The 16,410-nt window shown below is 43.9% G+C and overlaps 2 protein-coding genes across 2 annotated transcripts; one reads left to right on the top strand and one right to left on the bottom strand.

Annotated features, from left to right (window-relative positions):
* The first annotated feature begins 726 nt into the window (after positions 1-726).
* btbd2b (BTB (POZ) domain containing 2b) lies at positions 727-5,960 on the top strand. The gene is made up of 9 exons (XM_076745700.1): positions 727-1,268; positions 1,387-1,506; positions 1,792-1,948; positions 2,658-2,763; positions 2,864-3,061; positions 3,256-3,448; positions 4,343-4,430; positions 4,532-4,678; positions 4,867-5,960. Exons 1-9 carry the CDS (start codon positions 748-750, stop codon positions 5,026-5,028), a joined length of 1,692 nt encoding a protein of 563 aa, XP_076601815.1. The 5' UTR covers positions 727-747; the 3' UTR covers positions 5,029-5,960.
* Positions 5,961-7,337: 1,377 nt separating this feature from the next.
* Positions 7,338-15,798, bottom strand: LOC143329066 (elongation factor 2b). The gene is made up of 14 exons (XM_076744741.1): positions 15,658-15,798; positions 14,078-14,292; positions 12,431-12,612; positions 12,099-12,310; positions 11,814-11,989; positions 11,340-11,445; positions 10,687-10,939; positions 10,337-10,532; positions 10,087-10,210; positions 9,685-9,927; positions 9,191-9,544; positions 8,856-9,038; positions 8,318-8,450; positions 7,338-8,008 (listed from the first exon to the last, which is right to left on the bottom strand). The coding sequence occupies exons 1-14, from the start codon at positions 15,658-15,660 to the stop codon at positions 7,815-7,817; spliced, it is 2,574 nt and encodes an 857-aa protein (XP_076600856.1). The 5' UTR covers positions 15,661-15,798; the 3' UTR covers positions 7,338-7,814.
* Positions 15,799-16,410: the final 612 nt, after the last annotated feature.

Below are 16,410 nucleotides of genomic sequence, written 5' to 3'. Positions count from 1 at the left end.
GTTTTTACTCGTTTCTATGCCGGTCCGGCAAATTATTGCTTTACGTGAAACCGGTAAGTGGCGCAAAAAATGTTGGGGAACGCTGGTCTATTGGCTTTACAATGACGATGATTGGATAGAAACCATAAGTCGGTTTATCTCCGAATAACAATATCTTATTTCCTCAAATCTCAACCTTGTACAGAGCAATTGTATTCGTTTTAGAAAACTACAATACTGTGCATCAAAATATTAGCTGCTGCCATTTAATCACAGCAGGAGAGAGTATATTTCATTTGGAAATCGTTTACAGTCAGTAATGATGATGACTGTAATACTGGAAAACAATTGCGGCATGATAGGTCAGAAGTTTACATTGTCCCATTATAGCAAGAAGATCCTGGGCTCCAATGTAACCTGATCAGTTGTGGCATTCATCATTAATATTTAAGGGGGAAGTTATGTGGCAGAGGTCTGTATGATTAGGACAGTACTTTTTTAGTACAGCAGTACTATACCAGCACAACTGTAGCTGAAAGGAGCCTGAGAACAAAAACAAAAAACAAGCGATCATAAACAGTCGCTGGGCAACTTGTTCGCAATAGATGAATTATTAGTGTGAGAGGAAAATGGACCTGTGCAGATGGAGAATATGTTGTAGTACCAACAATGGACGCCAGATGGCAGCTTTACGCAGCCATGACTCTGAAACTACTCCAAATAATCAACGCGACGAAGCCTGTTGTTTACGCCTACACTCGGTTCAAGATGGCTGCTGGAGACAACAGCGGCAGGCCTCCTTGCCTGAATTTCTCCGGCCCGGGTCCTTTGGGAAACAGCCAGCCCAGCAACAGCGTTTTCTCCATGCCAGCATCCAACGGCGGAGCGGTCGGTGCGGCCGGGGGAGCCCAGGGAGCAGCGAGGCGTCCCAACCCGCAGCTGGGGCCTGGCGGGGGAGAGAGCAACGGTGTTTCGACCGGAGCTCAACCGACTGCGCAGAACTCCCTGCAGCAGTCCGCTGCGGCAGGTGCTGCGGCAGCCGGAGCCATGGCTACCCCGGCGTCCAACATGGCAACCACCGCAGCGTCAAACGCGTCCCAGGCGGCAGCACCGACTGCCACTCCCGCAGCTGCGTCTGTGCTGGTGTACCGAGAGCCAGTGTACAACTGGCAGGCAACGAAGAGCACCGTGAAGGAGAGATTTGCTTTCCTCTTCAACAACGAAGTGCTCAGTGACGTTCATTTTTTGGTGGGCAAGGGAATCGGGGTTCAGAGGATACCTGCGCACAGGTAAGCTAACATGATCAACTGCAACATTAGCATTCAAAACATTAGCTAGCTGACTCTGCACAGCACAGACTTAACCTCTCCGCTGTTGTTTCTTGTTGCTGACTCCTGGCATGGTCAGGTTTGTTCTTGCTGTGGGGAGCGCAGTGTTTGATGCCATGTTCAACGGTGGGATGGCGACGACCTCAACGGAGATTGAGCTTCCTGATGTGGAGCCTGCTGCTTTTCTGGCCCTCTTAAAGTAAGGAGTCTGTGTGACAAGGAGGGAGAAAGCAGGTCATTTAAACTTTTGCTGGTCCTGAAAGTGAACTTTCTTTTAAATTTCACATGGAATATCAGCCTTTGGGAAGCAGCAAGAAGTTGCAGCCAACATGACAATGTACCATGACATGTCATACCAATGCATTCATCATATGTTATTGATTAAGCTAAGCATACAAGTGTCTAAATTGCGTGCCACAAAACAATTGGTATCTAACAGTAGATATTGACATGAAATGATGTATATCTTGTGGACCTTCTGCAGGTTTCTCTACTCTGATGAGGTCCAGATCGGGCCTGAGACGGTGATGACCACGCTATATACAGCTAAGAAGTATGCAGTGCCAGCACTGGAGGCCCACTGTGTGGAGTTCCTGAAGAAGAACCTGAGAGCAGACAATGCTTTCATGCTGCTCACACAGGTCTGCTTACCCCAACTATGAACGTTGACCAGTTTTTTGTTTGCCATTCAATGTGTAGGACTGATTGTACTGCCTGTGAATATGCATATAATAATGTGCACATTAAGTCCTGACAAACATGAAAATTAAAATACACTTGAAAATGTTTTTAATGACACTAATACAGTAGAATTCAGTACCACAGATATGCAAATACACAGCATGATAGCGGTCAATTTTCATAGCATGGTATACCGTGAAACCGGTACACCACTGCAACCACAGACCGAACACATAAGCTTATGAAAAATAAGCTTATGTATTCGGTAAAGACCCTACTTCTCACTTGATTTATTACCTCAGTAAACAGTTTCCTAATAGATTTATGGTGTCCATCGCTAGTTTCAAGTCTTCTTCAATACAGCATAATGTTCTTTTTGTAAATTATGATCCCATTTAGAGTCAAATAGACTATAAAGCAGGGGATGCTTTAGGGTGTGCCTACCTTGTGATTGACAAGTCACTACCATGGCATGTGAATGAACACATTTTGGTCTGTCCCAAAAAAGTGTGAAGTTTTAAGATCCAGTTCCACTCATTGATCTTAGTGTATTTGCGCGTATCTGCAATACAGTACTTATTGAATTTAAGAGCAGTTATCAATTCTGAGTATCTAACTAGGCCGTGAAGTAAAAAAGGTGTTCTTTAAACTGTGGTACTCTCCTTTCAGGCACGGTTGTTTGATGAGCCTCAGCTTGCCAGCCTCTGTCTAGAAAACATTGACAAGAACACTGGTGATGCTCTTGCTGCTGAAGGCTTTACAGACATAGATTTGGGTAATGTTGCCTTCTGAATGTTGTCATTATCGCCACATGTTGTATTTTTTATGACTAACGGTCTAACTAATGACTGATGTTTCATCTCTCCCTCCCCTAGATACATTGGTGGCAGTGTTGGAGAGGGATACACTCGGGGTGAGGGAGGTGCGCTTGTTTGGCGCTGCAGTGCGTTGGGCAGAGGCGGAGGCTCACAGGCAGCAGCTGCAGCCCACGCCCGAGAACAAGCGCAAAGTCCTGGGCAAAGCTCTCACACTCATCCGCTTCCCCCTCATGACCATTGAAGAGTTTGCTGCAGGTGAACAGAAACAAAGTACAACCAACACTGTAGCTTTACTGTCACGTTGTGTTTCCCTGCTCTCGCTCTTTGTCGATTCCTCTCTCACCCAAAACACACATATGTGCGCGCACACACACACACACGCACACACACACATACACTGTCTTTCAGGCCTTGATCCTTGTGCTTGGGTCTTGTTATTGTACCTTCAGGTCCAGCCCAATCCAGTATTCTGACTGACAGAGAGGTGGTGAGTCTCTTCCTCCACTTCACAGTAAACCCAAAGCCTCGTGTAGACTTCATTGACCGGCCACGTTGCTGCCTCCGCGGGAAGGAGTGCAGCATCACCCGTTTTGGACAGGTGGAGAGCCGCTGGGGTTACAGCGGGACAAGTGACCGCATACGGTGAGTGAGGAGCCGAACATGCCCTTTAACTGAATACAGGCAAATATTTGATGAATATTTGGTCATCATTTCTGATCTAAAAAAGGCCTATGATATTAGTCAACCAAGACAATTACAGTATAGTCAGTAAAGCGTTTAACCATAGAACAGGAAAATAAAACCACGCCACAACAACACATTTCCCTGTTTCACCCAAATTTAAACAGAGATTAATGACAAGTTTTCAGACAGTAAGTGAGAATAGACAATATATCAGATAATGTGACTATACCTTTACTATACTGTTTAATATAAAGCCACAGACTTTATTAAGAGACCTGAAAAAACATCTGCTGACAGAATTCTGTCATCTCAGTAGACACAGAAAAACAAAAATGATTCCAAACACTCAAAAAAAGCATGCTGGGCCAGTAGGTGGTGGCAAAGTCTACATCAGCCATTCATCAAACACCAGAGAGGCAACAATGGGCATGCGCAAATTGAGGTGATGACATCACCATTTCCCAGACACTCCGTTTTATGTTCGCACACCGATAAACAGAAACTGCATTTTTAGAAATTCTGTGCGTTAGAAAGCATTTTTAAAAATCTCTCTTGAAGTGGCCCAAAATGCTGTTTGCATGTGAATGAGATGCCCAAACGCAAATGAAAATGATAGCTTTGCAAAATATCCCTATACATGTGGTCAAGGCCATCAAACCATCATTAAGGTTGTTAATTACACCTGTGCCTTTCCTGTAATGACAAGCGAAACTGTCTGCTGTGAAAAAGGGGTCTCGTTTGTGACTAGAAAACTAGTAAGGAAGATAGAAATAAGTAACACCACACACTGTACATACAGCTCCTCACAGTTAACTACCCTCTCATTCTTAATATATTCATTTTTCTTCTCAGGTTCTCAGTAAACAGAAGGATATTTGTGGTTGGGTTCGGTCTCTACGGTTCTATACACGGACCCACAGACTACCAAGTTAACATACAGGTGTGGACCCGAACCCTTCATAACTTCTATGTCTGGTTTCACTGTATGTTGAATGCATGTTGTGTAACATGTTTTGTCTGTTTGTGTCTGCTCTCTCTCAGATCATTCACACAGACAGTAACACAGTGCTTGGCCAGAATGATACAGGCTTCAGCTGTGATGGGTCCGCCAACACCTTCAGAGTCATGTTCAAAGAACCAGTGGAGATATTACCCAACGTCAACTACACTGCCTGTGCTACACTGAAGGTCTGTGACATGTTGGTTATAAAGCCAGACACACATGCAGCACTATGCTGTTTAGGAGTTCATTCAAGTTAAAGGGCTATGATTGTTTTGATTATTGATAAATCTGTAGATTAATCTCTGGATTCATTGTTTGGTCTCTAAAATGTATGCGTAAAAGCAGTGTATTCACTCTCTCTGTCTGCCTGCAGGGTCCAGACTCTCATTATGGTACTAAAGGAATGCGAAAGGTGACACATGAGTCATCATCCACTGGCACAAAAACGTGTTTCACCTTCTGCTACGCTGCGGGAAACAACAACGGCACTTCTGTAGAGGACGGACAGATTCCTGAGGTCATCTTCTACACATAGTCACCTCTGACATCAAATCTTCCATCAAATGTGACAACCTGACACCAGCGCGGGGCCACGTCTCAGCAGTCGTACTGGGGACTAATCTCCAGACATCATACTGTTCCCTCCATGTAGTGCACTACTGTTGACCACAGGGGAGGTCAGATAGCTGTAAAGCGATGTAGGTCACTACATGGGGCGTAGCTTGTCATTTGAGATGCCATCGCTCTCTTTTTCAGCGGGTTCCTTTATCCCCTTGTGTTGTAGTGATGCCAGCCTCTTAAACAGACATGACTGTAACAGACTCCACAAGGGACGAGGAGAGAGGGAGGGAGCAGGCTCTCAGATTATTCACAGTATCGATGTCACTGCTGTGGATTGACGGCGTAAGGCTTGACACTGAATTCTACTTAAGATGTACAATTCCCCTTCCTGTACTCCGCAGCATTAGTGCAAAGGAGAGTCGCAACTGTATGAATGTACAGTTTGTCAGATTTGCCAAGTTCCTCATCACCGTTCAGTACAGACCAGCATTTCACTCACTTCCACATCATCAGCTGTAACTTCCGTAGACTCCTAGATCTCATAGGCTTTATGAACTCTTGGCGAATTTGAACCGAACTTCATATTAATCTTAACAACATGATTAGGTAAGTAATTTTTGGGTTTCTACTTACAGTACAATCTGTGATATCTTGTGTCCTTGCTTGGTAGTTGCCTATACCCAAGATAACTTGCACTTCTCGGCCTTGCATATGTTAATTTGGTTGTTCTATGAATGCACACTAACTCTTCAGATATGTTTCTTTTGGGCTTTGTTTTAAAAAGTGTGGGGGCAGAGAGCTTTCTCTCTTGGTGCAGAAGTGAAAGGGTTGTATATTAAAGTGGCATTTATTAACAGTATATATGTAACTTGAAATAACTATGGATTAAAGAGTGAAGAAAATGCATTTTGGTGCTTGTTTCTTTGGAAAAGAATCCACACCAGGAGGAACACCACTTTCTTTGTGGAGAGAGAGTGTCTAATGAGCAGGTCGATACCACTCTTATGTCTGTTAAATGTAAGGCTAGGCTTTACCCAGCAGCCCGTTAGCTTAGCATAGAGGCTGGAAATAGAGAGATTCACTAATTAGCTGTGGTTATGCTGATTATTTATTTATTTATTTTCCATTCTTTGTTTTGAGGAGAATCCTGAGATCTAAATGTCATTGGGAGCTCACAGTAAATTTAGCAATAACTCAATAATTCATAAAATTTAAAACAACAGATAACAATTAAAGACATTTAAAGCCATATGCTACAGTAGTACGGTTTACTCTTTATCCAAAACAAGAGAGAGGCTTGTCTTAAGACATGTTCCGGAATATTTGGTTTCTTACGTTAATTTCCGGAGTATCTGATGGTTGCTTGGCAATGGCTGTCAGCCAGTTGTGTCGCGCATAGAACACCTTAAATCCTCTTATTGGCTTAACGCGTCGGCCTCCGTAAGCGGCAAACACCGGAATATATCGCGTTAACTAGTCAGCTTTACAGGTGCTGGTAGCTGGGTTTTTATAAGGCTGGACAGAAGCGGGCTAATGCTAGCTGTTATAGCTAGATGCCAAGAAACTCAAAGAGAGCTTAATTAAAATTGGTGATAAAAAAGAAGTATTGTCAAAATCAATGAAATAATAAAACATTAGGAATAAATGAAACAATTAAATGGATCTACTAAAACAAAAACAGCTGGAAATAATAATAAAAAAAAAGTGATTAAGAAACAAAACATTTTAACAAGCATTAAAATGAGGTGAAGTTAGAGTTGCTGTGTGTTTTATTCCAGATTGCAGGCGCACAGTGAGAAAACCTGGATTTTTAAGTTCAGTAAAAGCAACCAGCACCTGCAATGTAATCCAGTCATATGGCTCTGTATGATAAGGGCCACATTAAAGACAGCAACAAAGTAATGTAATGGGGGTTAAAAAAAAAAAAAAAAAAAAAAAAAAACACTAAGCATGTTATAAATAAATAAAACCCAGTGTCTATCATGCCTTACAGAGAGAGAGGGCCACCAAACCTTATCATACAGATTACAATGATGACTATTATAATCATCACCAGTAATAAATCCTTTATGGATGAATAAATAATAGTTACCCCTTTACAGTCTTTGTGCTAAGATAAGCTAACCAACTGCTTGCTGTAGGCTGTTACATGCACCGAACAGGTCAGAGTGTTTTTGAACTTCTCATCAAACTCACTGACACAAAGCACATAAGTGTACTTCCCAAAATGTTCAACTCTTCACTGAAGCCGACTAGTGAAAAAACAGACATTCAGGAGTCACATTTTCATCATGAGTCGAATGTTTTTATTAATTACATCCACTGAACAAAGGTACAATCCAGGGAGTTTAACTTCTGTAACACTTTATTCTGGTTTTCATGGTTTTATCTGGCCATGATCCATTTAAATATGCATTATTGCAGCAGTATCACAGTGCACTGTACAGGCCCATCCTGGCAGATGAAAGGGAGGGGAAGGGGATGATGTGGAGGAATAGAAGAAACAAGAGATACAACTGCTTTGATCCAATTGTTCCCCAAAACCCTTGCCCTAGGCACTTGGTGTACTGTAGCTGTGAAATGAAAAAAAGCACTGTTGTTTCCACTAGCCTACAACAAAATCTTAAGCTTTGTTTCTGCTCCGGACTCAAAGTCAGAACGATTTGTGCGATGTATCTTTAAGCCTGTGCAAAGATTTTAAAGTGCCCACGGGGTAGGGTTTAGAGACTGATTTGGTATTTCATAATCCAGGGTCAGTGTTTACAGTTTGTCCAAGTAGTTGTCGAGGGAAGGAATGCCTTCTTTCAGACCTTTGCGTTTCCTAATCTCAGCGACAACCTGGAAGGGTCTGGTGGCGGGGTCGTTGGGGTCTCCCTGGAGAATCTGCCAGTGGTCAAACACACACTGAGGAAAAGCCTGGCCTCCAGTGTTACTGCGCAGGTCGGCTGTGAATCCTGGAGGGAATTGAGAATAAGGACATTCATTTTGAACCCTCTGATGCTAATCTATAAATCATCATCATCAATGAGTAAACACATTTTTAACCTTTTGGTGTGAAGCTGTTGTGTGCCCTCAAAATTCCTTTTAAGCGTCCTCCAATTTTCAGCCATCTCTTTAAAAAGCTATATCTCAAATTTAATCTCTTCAAATTAATAAATAAAGTGATGTATACTACATTAAATATATTGTTGCATTAAATACTACTACATTTCTGTGAGACTTGAGTAGATACAGTACATGTAATACAATATTTATCAACCCACCAAAGGACTCGTTGACGGGGAGGTAGGCTTTCACCACAAACATGGGCGTGCCCATCACTTGGGATTCCTCAAACACGTGACCCCTTTTCTTGTTGAGCACACCATAGATCCCACCGACCACCTGCTCTGGGCACTGCATGGACAAGAGACACAGCACTGGCATCAGAGAGTTGTCGAGCATAATGAGTGTGGCAAGTGGCACAGTCATAAAAAACAAATTAGGAAACTTGAAGTCTTTCTGTAAATCTGCAAAAGTATTGTGGATCTATGATACAATCCCAGTAGTTTCACAGTTAAAATGGTCACCCATTTTTTCCTGTTGTAGTTTTTTCTTGTTGTAGGCTTAAATAAATCCACACAAACTCGGACACATAATCAAGTTTAGTCCAGATATCAATTGTGATTCATAACAAACTCAAATGTTTCAATCACATTTACACACTCTATTTGCAAAACTGATTTTGGGTCCTTTACACCAGACCATTTCACAGTCTTGTTTTAAGCATTTATTTTGAAGTTGATGTTCCTGCACACTCACCTGTATCTCCACCAGGTATACGGGCTCCATGAGTCGTGGCTGAGCAGTGAGCTGGCAGGCGTACAGGACCCTGCGAGCTGTGGGAATAATCTGTCCTCCGCCGCGGTGGATGGCGTCTGCGTGCAGTGTCACATCATGAATGTCAAAGCGAATGGCGCGCATATTCTCCTCACACAGAGCGCCCTGCAGGTTGGAGACAGAGACTGGAAGCTTATTCTCAGCGGTAATAATATCAGTGAATTAGTATCAGGACTGCATATCAAAACATGTGCACAATGATTACACAGAGCTACTAATTTAGAATGTACTTGTGGTCACGGTTAACTGCTGCTCACCTCTTTAGTGGCCCACTGGAAACCAGCCACCACGCTGTCCTTGATCTCGTTGAGGTACTGAACCCCCTTTGTCATGTCTATCAGCAGGTTGGCCCCGGTTCCATCAGGACCAAAGCACCAGATCTTCCTGGCTTCTGTCACCTCCCACTCATATTTGTCGGCGAGGTAACGTGCACGAGCCTTGAGCTCCTGCCGAGCGGTGACATCCCCCTTCTCGATGTCTTCAGCCAGGCCGTCGGGGAAGGGACGGGACTTCATGAAGAGACGATTGTGCTTGTTGGGGGACTTGGACAGACACATCTGGTCTGATTCTTCCATCACTGTCTCTCTGTAAGACACGACTGGATCTGATTTCTGGAATGAGATGAAGGACGAGGGAATATTTTTTTGTGGTTAACATCCAACAAAGTATACTCATGAATCGCAAATCCTCATTCCTAATTTCACTGAGCCGACATCTTATAGAAAAACGTCATCTTTTCTCCTCGTCTCACCTTCAGTGGAATGCAGGCGTGGTCCTCCTCCAGGTCCTTCAGGCAGATCTCCAGGTGTAGCTCTCCTGCTCCGGCGATGATGTGCTCCCCAGACTCCTCGATGATGCACTGCACCATGGGGTCAGACTTGGCCAGACGCTTCAGCCCCTCCACCAGCTTGGGCAGGTCAGCAGGATTCTTGGCTTCTACAGCAACTCTGACCACAGGGCTCACACTGAACTTCATCACCCTCATGTTGTGGGCCTGCGGACAGAGCCACAGCCACCAAACTAAAAGACTTGATCTTTCTGTGTTGTAACAGGAAGGATTATGCCAGCAGCAAGCAGTAACTCGGTATAAATAGCTCATCATCCACTGTGTGGTGCATCAGTATTTGAACTACAGAAAAAGGCAATACGCTACTTGTTCATAGGTGGTAATGGTCCCTGTCTTAACCAGGAACTGGTCTACTCCAACGAGACCGACGATGTTGCCACATGGGACATCTTCAATAGGCTCCACATACCTGCCCATCATCAGAATGGTCCTGGATGGGGGGAAAGACATGGTTAGGTTGCCAACAAGTACATGAAAACAAAAGGGTGGGAAGAGGAGCATGAATTTAGAACTTATGCAGGCGTTTGCATAGAGGTTTGTACATAAACTTGCTCACCTCTGGATGGGTTTGATGTAGAGGTCCTCCTTCTTGCCAGGGGTGAAGTTTGGCCCCATGATGCGCACCTTGAGGCCAGTGGACACACAGCCAGAGAACACACGGCCGAAGGCGTAGAAACGACCCTTGTCACTGGTTGGCACCATCTTGGAAATGTACATCATCAGAGGAGCCTTTGGATCGCAGTTCTTAATGCCTGAGAGGACAACAGAGACAGTAAGTCCTGAATAGCCAAAATAACCTTGTAAATTAATTTTCTTATGAAAACAAATCATCAAAATGCGCCGTGTCCACTCAGGTCTTCTCCACAGACGTGAAGGTGTGTGGTGCTGTGAAAATGTTCCACTGACCCATGGCAGCCTCGTCGTCTCCCGGCCCTTCATAAAGCAGCTCACAGCGGTATTTCTGTGCAGTGACGGGGGAGGGCAGGTGGATGGTGATCATTTGGAGCAGGGCCTCTCCGGCAGGCAGCCAGCGACGCATCACGGCCTTCAGCAGGGGCTTCCCCTCTTTTTCCTTGTCCTCCGAGTCCAGTTTGACGTCCAGCTTCTCAATTAGTTTGGCTGTCTCATCCTTCTTAAAATTCATGATGGCATCAAATACCTTGGAGGACAGTGAGAGAGGGCAAAAAGAACTCGAACTTGAGCCATTAAAGTCATCCTTAACTTTTTTTTAAAGCACCTATGCATATAGTTTCATGAGAGCTTTCAAATTATTCTGATGTTTGCAGTGAAATGAGACAACGCTGGCAACACTCTGTGTGGCTTTCAGTCCATTCATCTTACTGTCCTCCGCGTATGCAATTGCTGTCTACCATATGGTTTTTGGTGCTAGCACTAAAAGATTAAGAGATGCCAAGTTCAAATGTTCCAAGTCCTACATGTAGGTGCTTTAAAGACAGTTTTAACAACACAGTGACATATGATGGTGATCAGAAAAATACAAGTACTGACTTAATTAACATATAAATTGTAGGTTTATGTCACTTCTTTTCTCCATTCACCTTAAAGATGGGGTCCAGAACGAGCTGGGAGAAGGTGCGGGGAAACTTCTGGCCATCAGGACCGACGGCAGTCTTACTGAACTTGCCGGCATTTGGGTCAAAATATCTGTGCATATAAATTATCGCACAACATCATGGCACTCAAATGACTGACATCTACGCAGTTCATAATCCTGTTTTAATTGTGCAATATATGCAAGTTAAAGATCATGAAAACTTCTCGTGTGCAAGAAAAACTTTAAAGAGCAACTTAACACTGACTGAAAATCATTGGTGGTGGTTTTGCTGCAGTGATGTAGAACTGTACTCCAGGGTGTGGTCTGTACGTGGTGACATCACTGTTGTGTGTGTGGTTACACATAGCAGTGATACTGGGTGTGGCCAAAGATGCAACACCAGAAAGGCAGCTTAAGTTAAGTTGCTCTTTCATAGTACGTGAAGCATATTTCTGTCTGGATATGGCGTCATGGTTACCTGTCTCCCCACAGCTTCTTCATCATGTCCTCCACTTTCTTACACCTCTCTGCGGGTCCCAACTGAGTATCTCCTTTCATGAACTTAGCCACGTACATTTCTGCAAATTGCTTCAAGGTGAAAGCCCAGCCATGAAGACCAGAGCCGAACCCGACTGTACCAATGACAGGGTCAATCTGAGGGGAAAGAAAAGTCCAGTATTCTGTAAAATTGCAGCTATAGTAAATGAAAAGCAGCACTGCCCCGCCATTTTCTGTTTGAGTAGTCTTTGAGCCTCTGCCTCACCATGATGTTCCCCATGGGCCCCCCCTCATCCTCTCCATAGGTGGAGATAATGACGTTGACGTTCTCCACGATACGCTGAAAGGTCTGGTAGAGCTCATCTGTCTCCAGCTGCAGCTCAAGAAGGGCCCGGTCCATCTTGTTCATCATCAGGACCGGCTTGATGCGCTCAGCGATGGCCTGTCGCAGTACAGTCTCAGTCTGTACACACACACCTGTCAGAGGAAACAAACATGTGAGGCTGGGAGAAAAGCGAATGTGTGTGTGTGTGTGTGTGTGTGTGTGTGTGTGTGTGTGTGTGTGTGTAGAAAGGCTGTCAGCCATTGCATAACTACCTGAGACACAGTCCACCACCACCAGGGCTCCGTCAGTTACCCTGAGGGCAGCAGTGACCTCCGAGGAGAAGTCGACGTGACCCGGAGAATCAATCAGGTTGATAAGGAAGCCGTTTCCGTCTTTACTCTGCTTGATAAACGCCAGGTCGTTTTCTCCAAGCTCGTAGTACATAGAGATGGCCCTGAATAACAGAGAGGAGACAGGAAAAGGCTGGGGACATGTTCACCTGTCACTACCACTCCATCAGTAAAATGAGAGTGAAGAATGCATCAAATAAAGCTGAATTAAATGAACTGAATGAACTGTCTCACAGTACTGGATTCTAATGATCCAGACGCTGCTCTTACTTAAACAGGGTAGGCGTGCTGAGTGGAGACCTTCCACTTCTAATTCTCCAAAATTTAGTGATGATTTAGTGATGTGAATCAGTGTCTGTGCTGGTACATTTACTGGAGCCAGACAGAAAGATACGAAGTGGATTTGTGAAAATGCAGCATCCCCTCTACACATCTCAGAACATGATATTTCAATAAATGAATTGAAAAATCATGAAGACAACTAAAAATGAGTCTGACTAGACTGGGTAGGATTCAGTCCAGGGACAGACACGTGTTCTGCCTCAACAAATGTATTGCTGAGATAGTTTTTTAATGAAATGAGAAGTAGAATTCTTTTTCCAATCTGCAAGTAAATCAAATACTGTGAAGAAATTCATCTCCATGATAAACTTATAGAATCTCATACTCTGAGATGATGTGCTGTTACAACCCTGATTCCAAAAAAGTTGGGACACTGTATAAATCATAAATACAGAATGAACAGTGCAAAGACAATATATTGAAGGTTTTACCTTATTAGCTTCAGTGTTTTTGTAAATATATTCTTATTCTGAATTTGATGCAGCAACACATTTCAAACAAGTTTGGACAGGAGCAACTAAAGTCTGGGAAAGATGTGGAATGTTCCAAAAACACCTGTTTGGAACATTCCACAGGTAAACAGGTTCATTGGTAACAGGTGATGGTGTCGTGATTGGTTATAAAAGAGGCATCCTGGAAAGGCTCAGTCATTCACAAGCGAGGATGGAGCGAGGTTCACCACTTCATGAACACATGATTGTATGAAGGAGATTACGACATGGGTTTGGGGACACCTTATATAACACAGTTTGTTTGTAAATGGTCGCATTCTGTTTTCATTTTACACACCGTGCCAACTCTTTTTAAAATCAGGGTTGTATAACAGTTTGATTATTTCCCTTGAGACATTTCTGCCTGTGCTGTTTTCTCCCAGCTCTTCGCACTAGTTTGATGTGAGCGGGGGCTCTGTTGGAAAAATGTGATGTCATTTCCGTGCACCCGTAGAAAGATTAAGATCAAAATGTGATGACAGCAGTGGGGTCTTCACCTTATGCTGTCAATCAGTCTGATCAAACTTCACCCACACAGTCCTGAGAAAGCAGATTAGCCAAGTCTTTGAGGGTTAAACTGTCATTAATATATAATAATACCCATGTTGTGTCTTCCCCCTTACAGTTTGCCTATTTAACCATGACTGAAATAGAGAAATATTCAAGTTTTCACAACCTTTAATATGTTGCTCAAAACACAGAGCTGTTTCTAAGCCCACGTATCTGACCCACATACGTTGATTTGATGGTGATGCAGCGCTCCTGCTCGTCTTTGCGCGTGTCTGTGAAGCGGGTCTCTCCGGCGCGGGATGAAGCAATGATCCCCGCTTTGGACACCAGCGAGTCGGTCAGAGTGGACTTTCCATGATCCACGTGGGCAATCACAGACATGTTCCTGATGTTGGACTTCTTGTCCATGATGGCCCGGATCTGATCAACAGTGAAGTTCACCTGGTGGTGGGATTAAGTGGGGTTACATTCATCCACTTACAACCAGCAGAGGTTCATCTTATTCATCATATGCTTCTATTTATTGATGTCCACTACCAGAGCTCCTTCTGAGTAGAGTTATAAAAAGAAAGACATGTTGGAAACTGAATCCATCTGCCTGACTAGAAGGCACTGCCTGAAGATTTTACCTTCTGGTGTCTAACCAAGCAGCACATCAGCAATTACTGAGTCACCACTCATGCTGCAGCTGAATGGGACAAGTTGTGCCATTTCACAATGACAAGGGAGCAGAAAGTCTTCATTTCATTCCTTAAATTCCCCTTAAAGTCTTGAAATGAAGGTTAAATGTACATGGACTGAGTATTATGCTGAGTTTCATCTTTAAAAAGATGCACTTAGTCTGCCCTTATTTCATATTTAAATCATAACCACTTTAAGGAATATTTCAGGAGGCAATCCTCGAAAATCACAAATAGGATACAGATGAGGCCTACAATCCAGCAATAAAAAGCTACTGATAAAAAAAGGCTTTTTTTAGATGATGAAGATTATAAGAGATGTTGGTCCCACAGTGTGCTTTGGAAGCCATTTTAACTGTTGGCCTATATGAGCCTCAGTAAAACAAGGATCCATCTCTATTTAACCCAATTACTCAGATGTTAAATACATCCAGCCCACGTGATAATTATAGAAATGACAAATGTGGAATATCCAGACATCCACTGGAACAATCAAAGCCTCTTGCACTAACAAGAAATTTCAAGCCATCATGAATCACCTTCCATCATTACAAGCATTAAAATCAAATGCACTGCTGCTCTCTATGTCGGTGACGTACAGCTGTAGGCCTATATTTCATATTTTTGTCGCCTGTCACATGCAAAAGTGAGTATGATTATGACGCAATCTCTTGCAATCGGATGTACATCTACAGATCAGTAATAACAGGATTAATCACATTTTCGTGAGCCATGTCAGGACATGTGAGGTGCAGCATGTGTAACAGGGTACATGAACATGATATTTCTGCATGCGACAGCAGCAGCTTGATATTAAAGGCTTTGCCATGAACGTCACAATGAGGCAGGGCCGTGCAGTAAAGGCCACAGCCCTGCAGCCTTATCTGCCGGCTGCTGCGTATGTTGTGACCGCTCACATACAGAGCCGTTATCAGACCGTATGACACCACCAAGCATCGGCATCCGTCTCCCCACACACACCTGACATCGCCGCTTGTCGCACCGAAAATCTTATATGGCCATAAGTGAAGGTTATGCGGTGGAGCGGCTGACAGCCCGCTTTTCACCTGCTCTAAATAGATGAACTACATCATCACCTGAGCATGTAAGGCCACAACGTACTCACCATTTTGTCTGCGGATCGTCGCTCTTGCTGTGTGACGGTTTATTGCTGTAAACACTGCCTTTGAGGACAGGCAGTCCCGGTGGTGACAGGAGAGACGCTGCTGCTGCTGTTGCTGCTGCCGTGTAGTGGTGCAGTACAGGTGCCGCTGCAGCAGGGGGCGCCGCTGCTCAGCTGCGTGGTGTCCGATTTCTGTGGATGTGTGCCCACTGCTGTCCTGCTGGATCAGGTCTCTGCTGTGCGGACGGTAGGCCACCAGCTGCATGACGTTGGCAACCAGCACGCAGGAAGTCGTGATGCATTTACGGTCAAACAGTTCAAGTTGTTTATTGTAAAATGTAAAATATAACATAGAATAAAATATGTCTCCACCAGTGAACAAGAAGGGGGAGGTGTCCACATTTTCAAGTTTGTAGGTAATAATGGTCTCTGGCTTGCTCTTGATTGGATGAGGCTCTTCCAGGTGAGATGTGACTGTTCAGGTGTGTTCAGGCTACAGGTGACAAAGCAACAGACTGCAAGTCATTTTCAATGGAAGCCGGTGACATGAGGGGTCAAGCTGATGGCTGAGCAGGCCTCAATTTCTTTCAGTGCCTCAATGATGCAGTGAAGTGTCTACGGATCATATGATTTTGCTTCACCTTTTCCACTCCCCTTCCCTTTGATTTTTTTTCTGTGTATTTTACAACTGAGACTTTCAGAACTCCTAAAAATCACTGAGGTGATTGTACATTTTGGCTATGTTCTCATATTATA

The sequence above is a fragment of the Chaetodon auriga genome, chromosome 12, assembly GCF_051107435.1.
Source record: "Chaetodon auriga isolate fChaAug3 chromosome 12, fChaAug3.hap1, whole genome shotgun sequence".
Classification (NCBI taxonomy): Eukaryota; Metazoa; Chordata; class Actinopteri; order Chaetodontiformes; family Chaetodontidae; genus Chaetodon; species Chaetodon auriga.
This window is presented reverse-complemented; position numbering and strand designations above follow the sequence as displayed.

What these genes read in the sequence shown, in the direction of transcription:
- btbd2b (XM_076745700.1), top strand. Translation starts at nt 748, where the DNA reads ATGGCTGCTGGAGACAACAGCGGCAGGCCTCCTTGCCTGAATTTCTCC. An exon ending in CTTTCATGCTGCTCACACAG is followed by an intron (nt 1,949 to 2,657) that starts GTCTGCTTACCC and finishes CTCTCCTTTCAG; the next exon opens with GCACGGTTGTTTGATGAGCC. An exon ending in CTGCCTGTGCTACACTGAAG is followed by an intron (nt 4,679 to 4,866) that starts GTCTGTGACATG and finishes GTCTGCCTGCAG; the next exon opens with GGTCCAGACTCTCATTATGG.
- LOC143329066 (XM_076744741.1), bottom strand. An exon ending in GGTGGTGGACTGTGTCTCAG is followed by an intron (nt 12,311 to 12,430) that starts GTAGTTATGCAA and finishes TTCCTCTGACAG; the next exon opens with GTGTGTGTGTACAGACTGAG. An exon ending in TATACCTGGTGGAGATACAG is followed by an intron (nt 8,451 to 8,855) that starts GTGAGTGTGCAG and finishes TTGTCCATGCAG; the next exon opens with TGCCCAGAGCAGGTGGTCGG.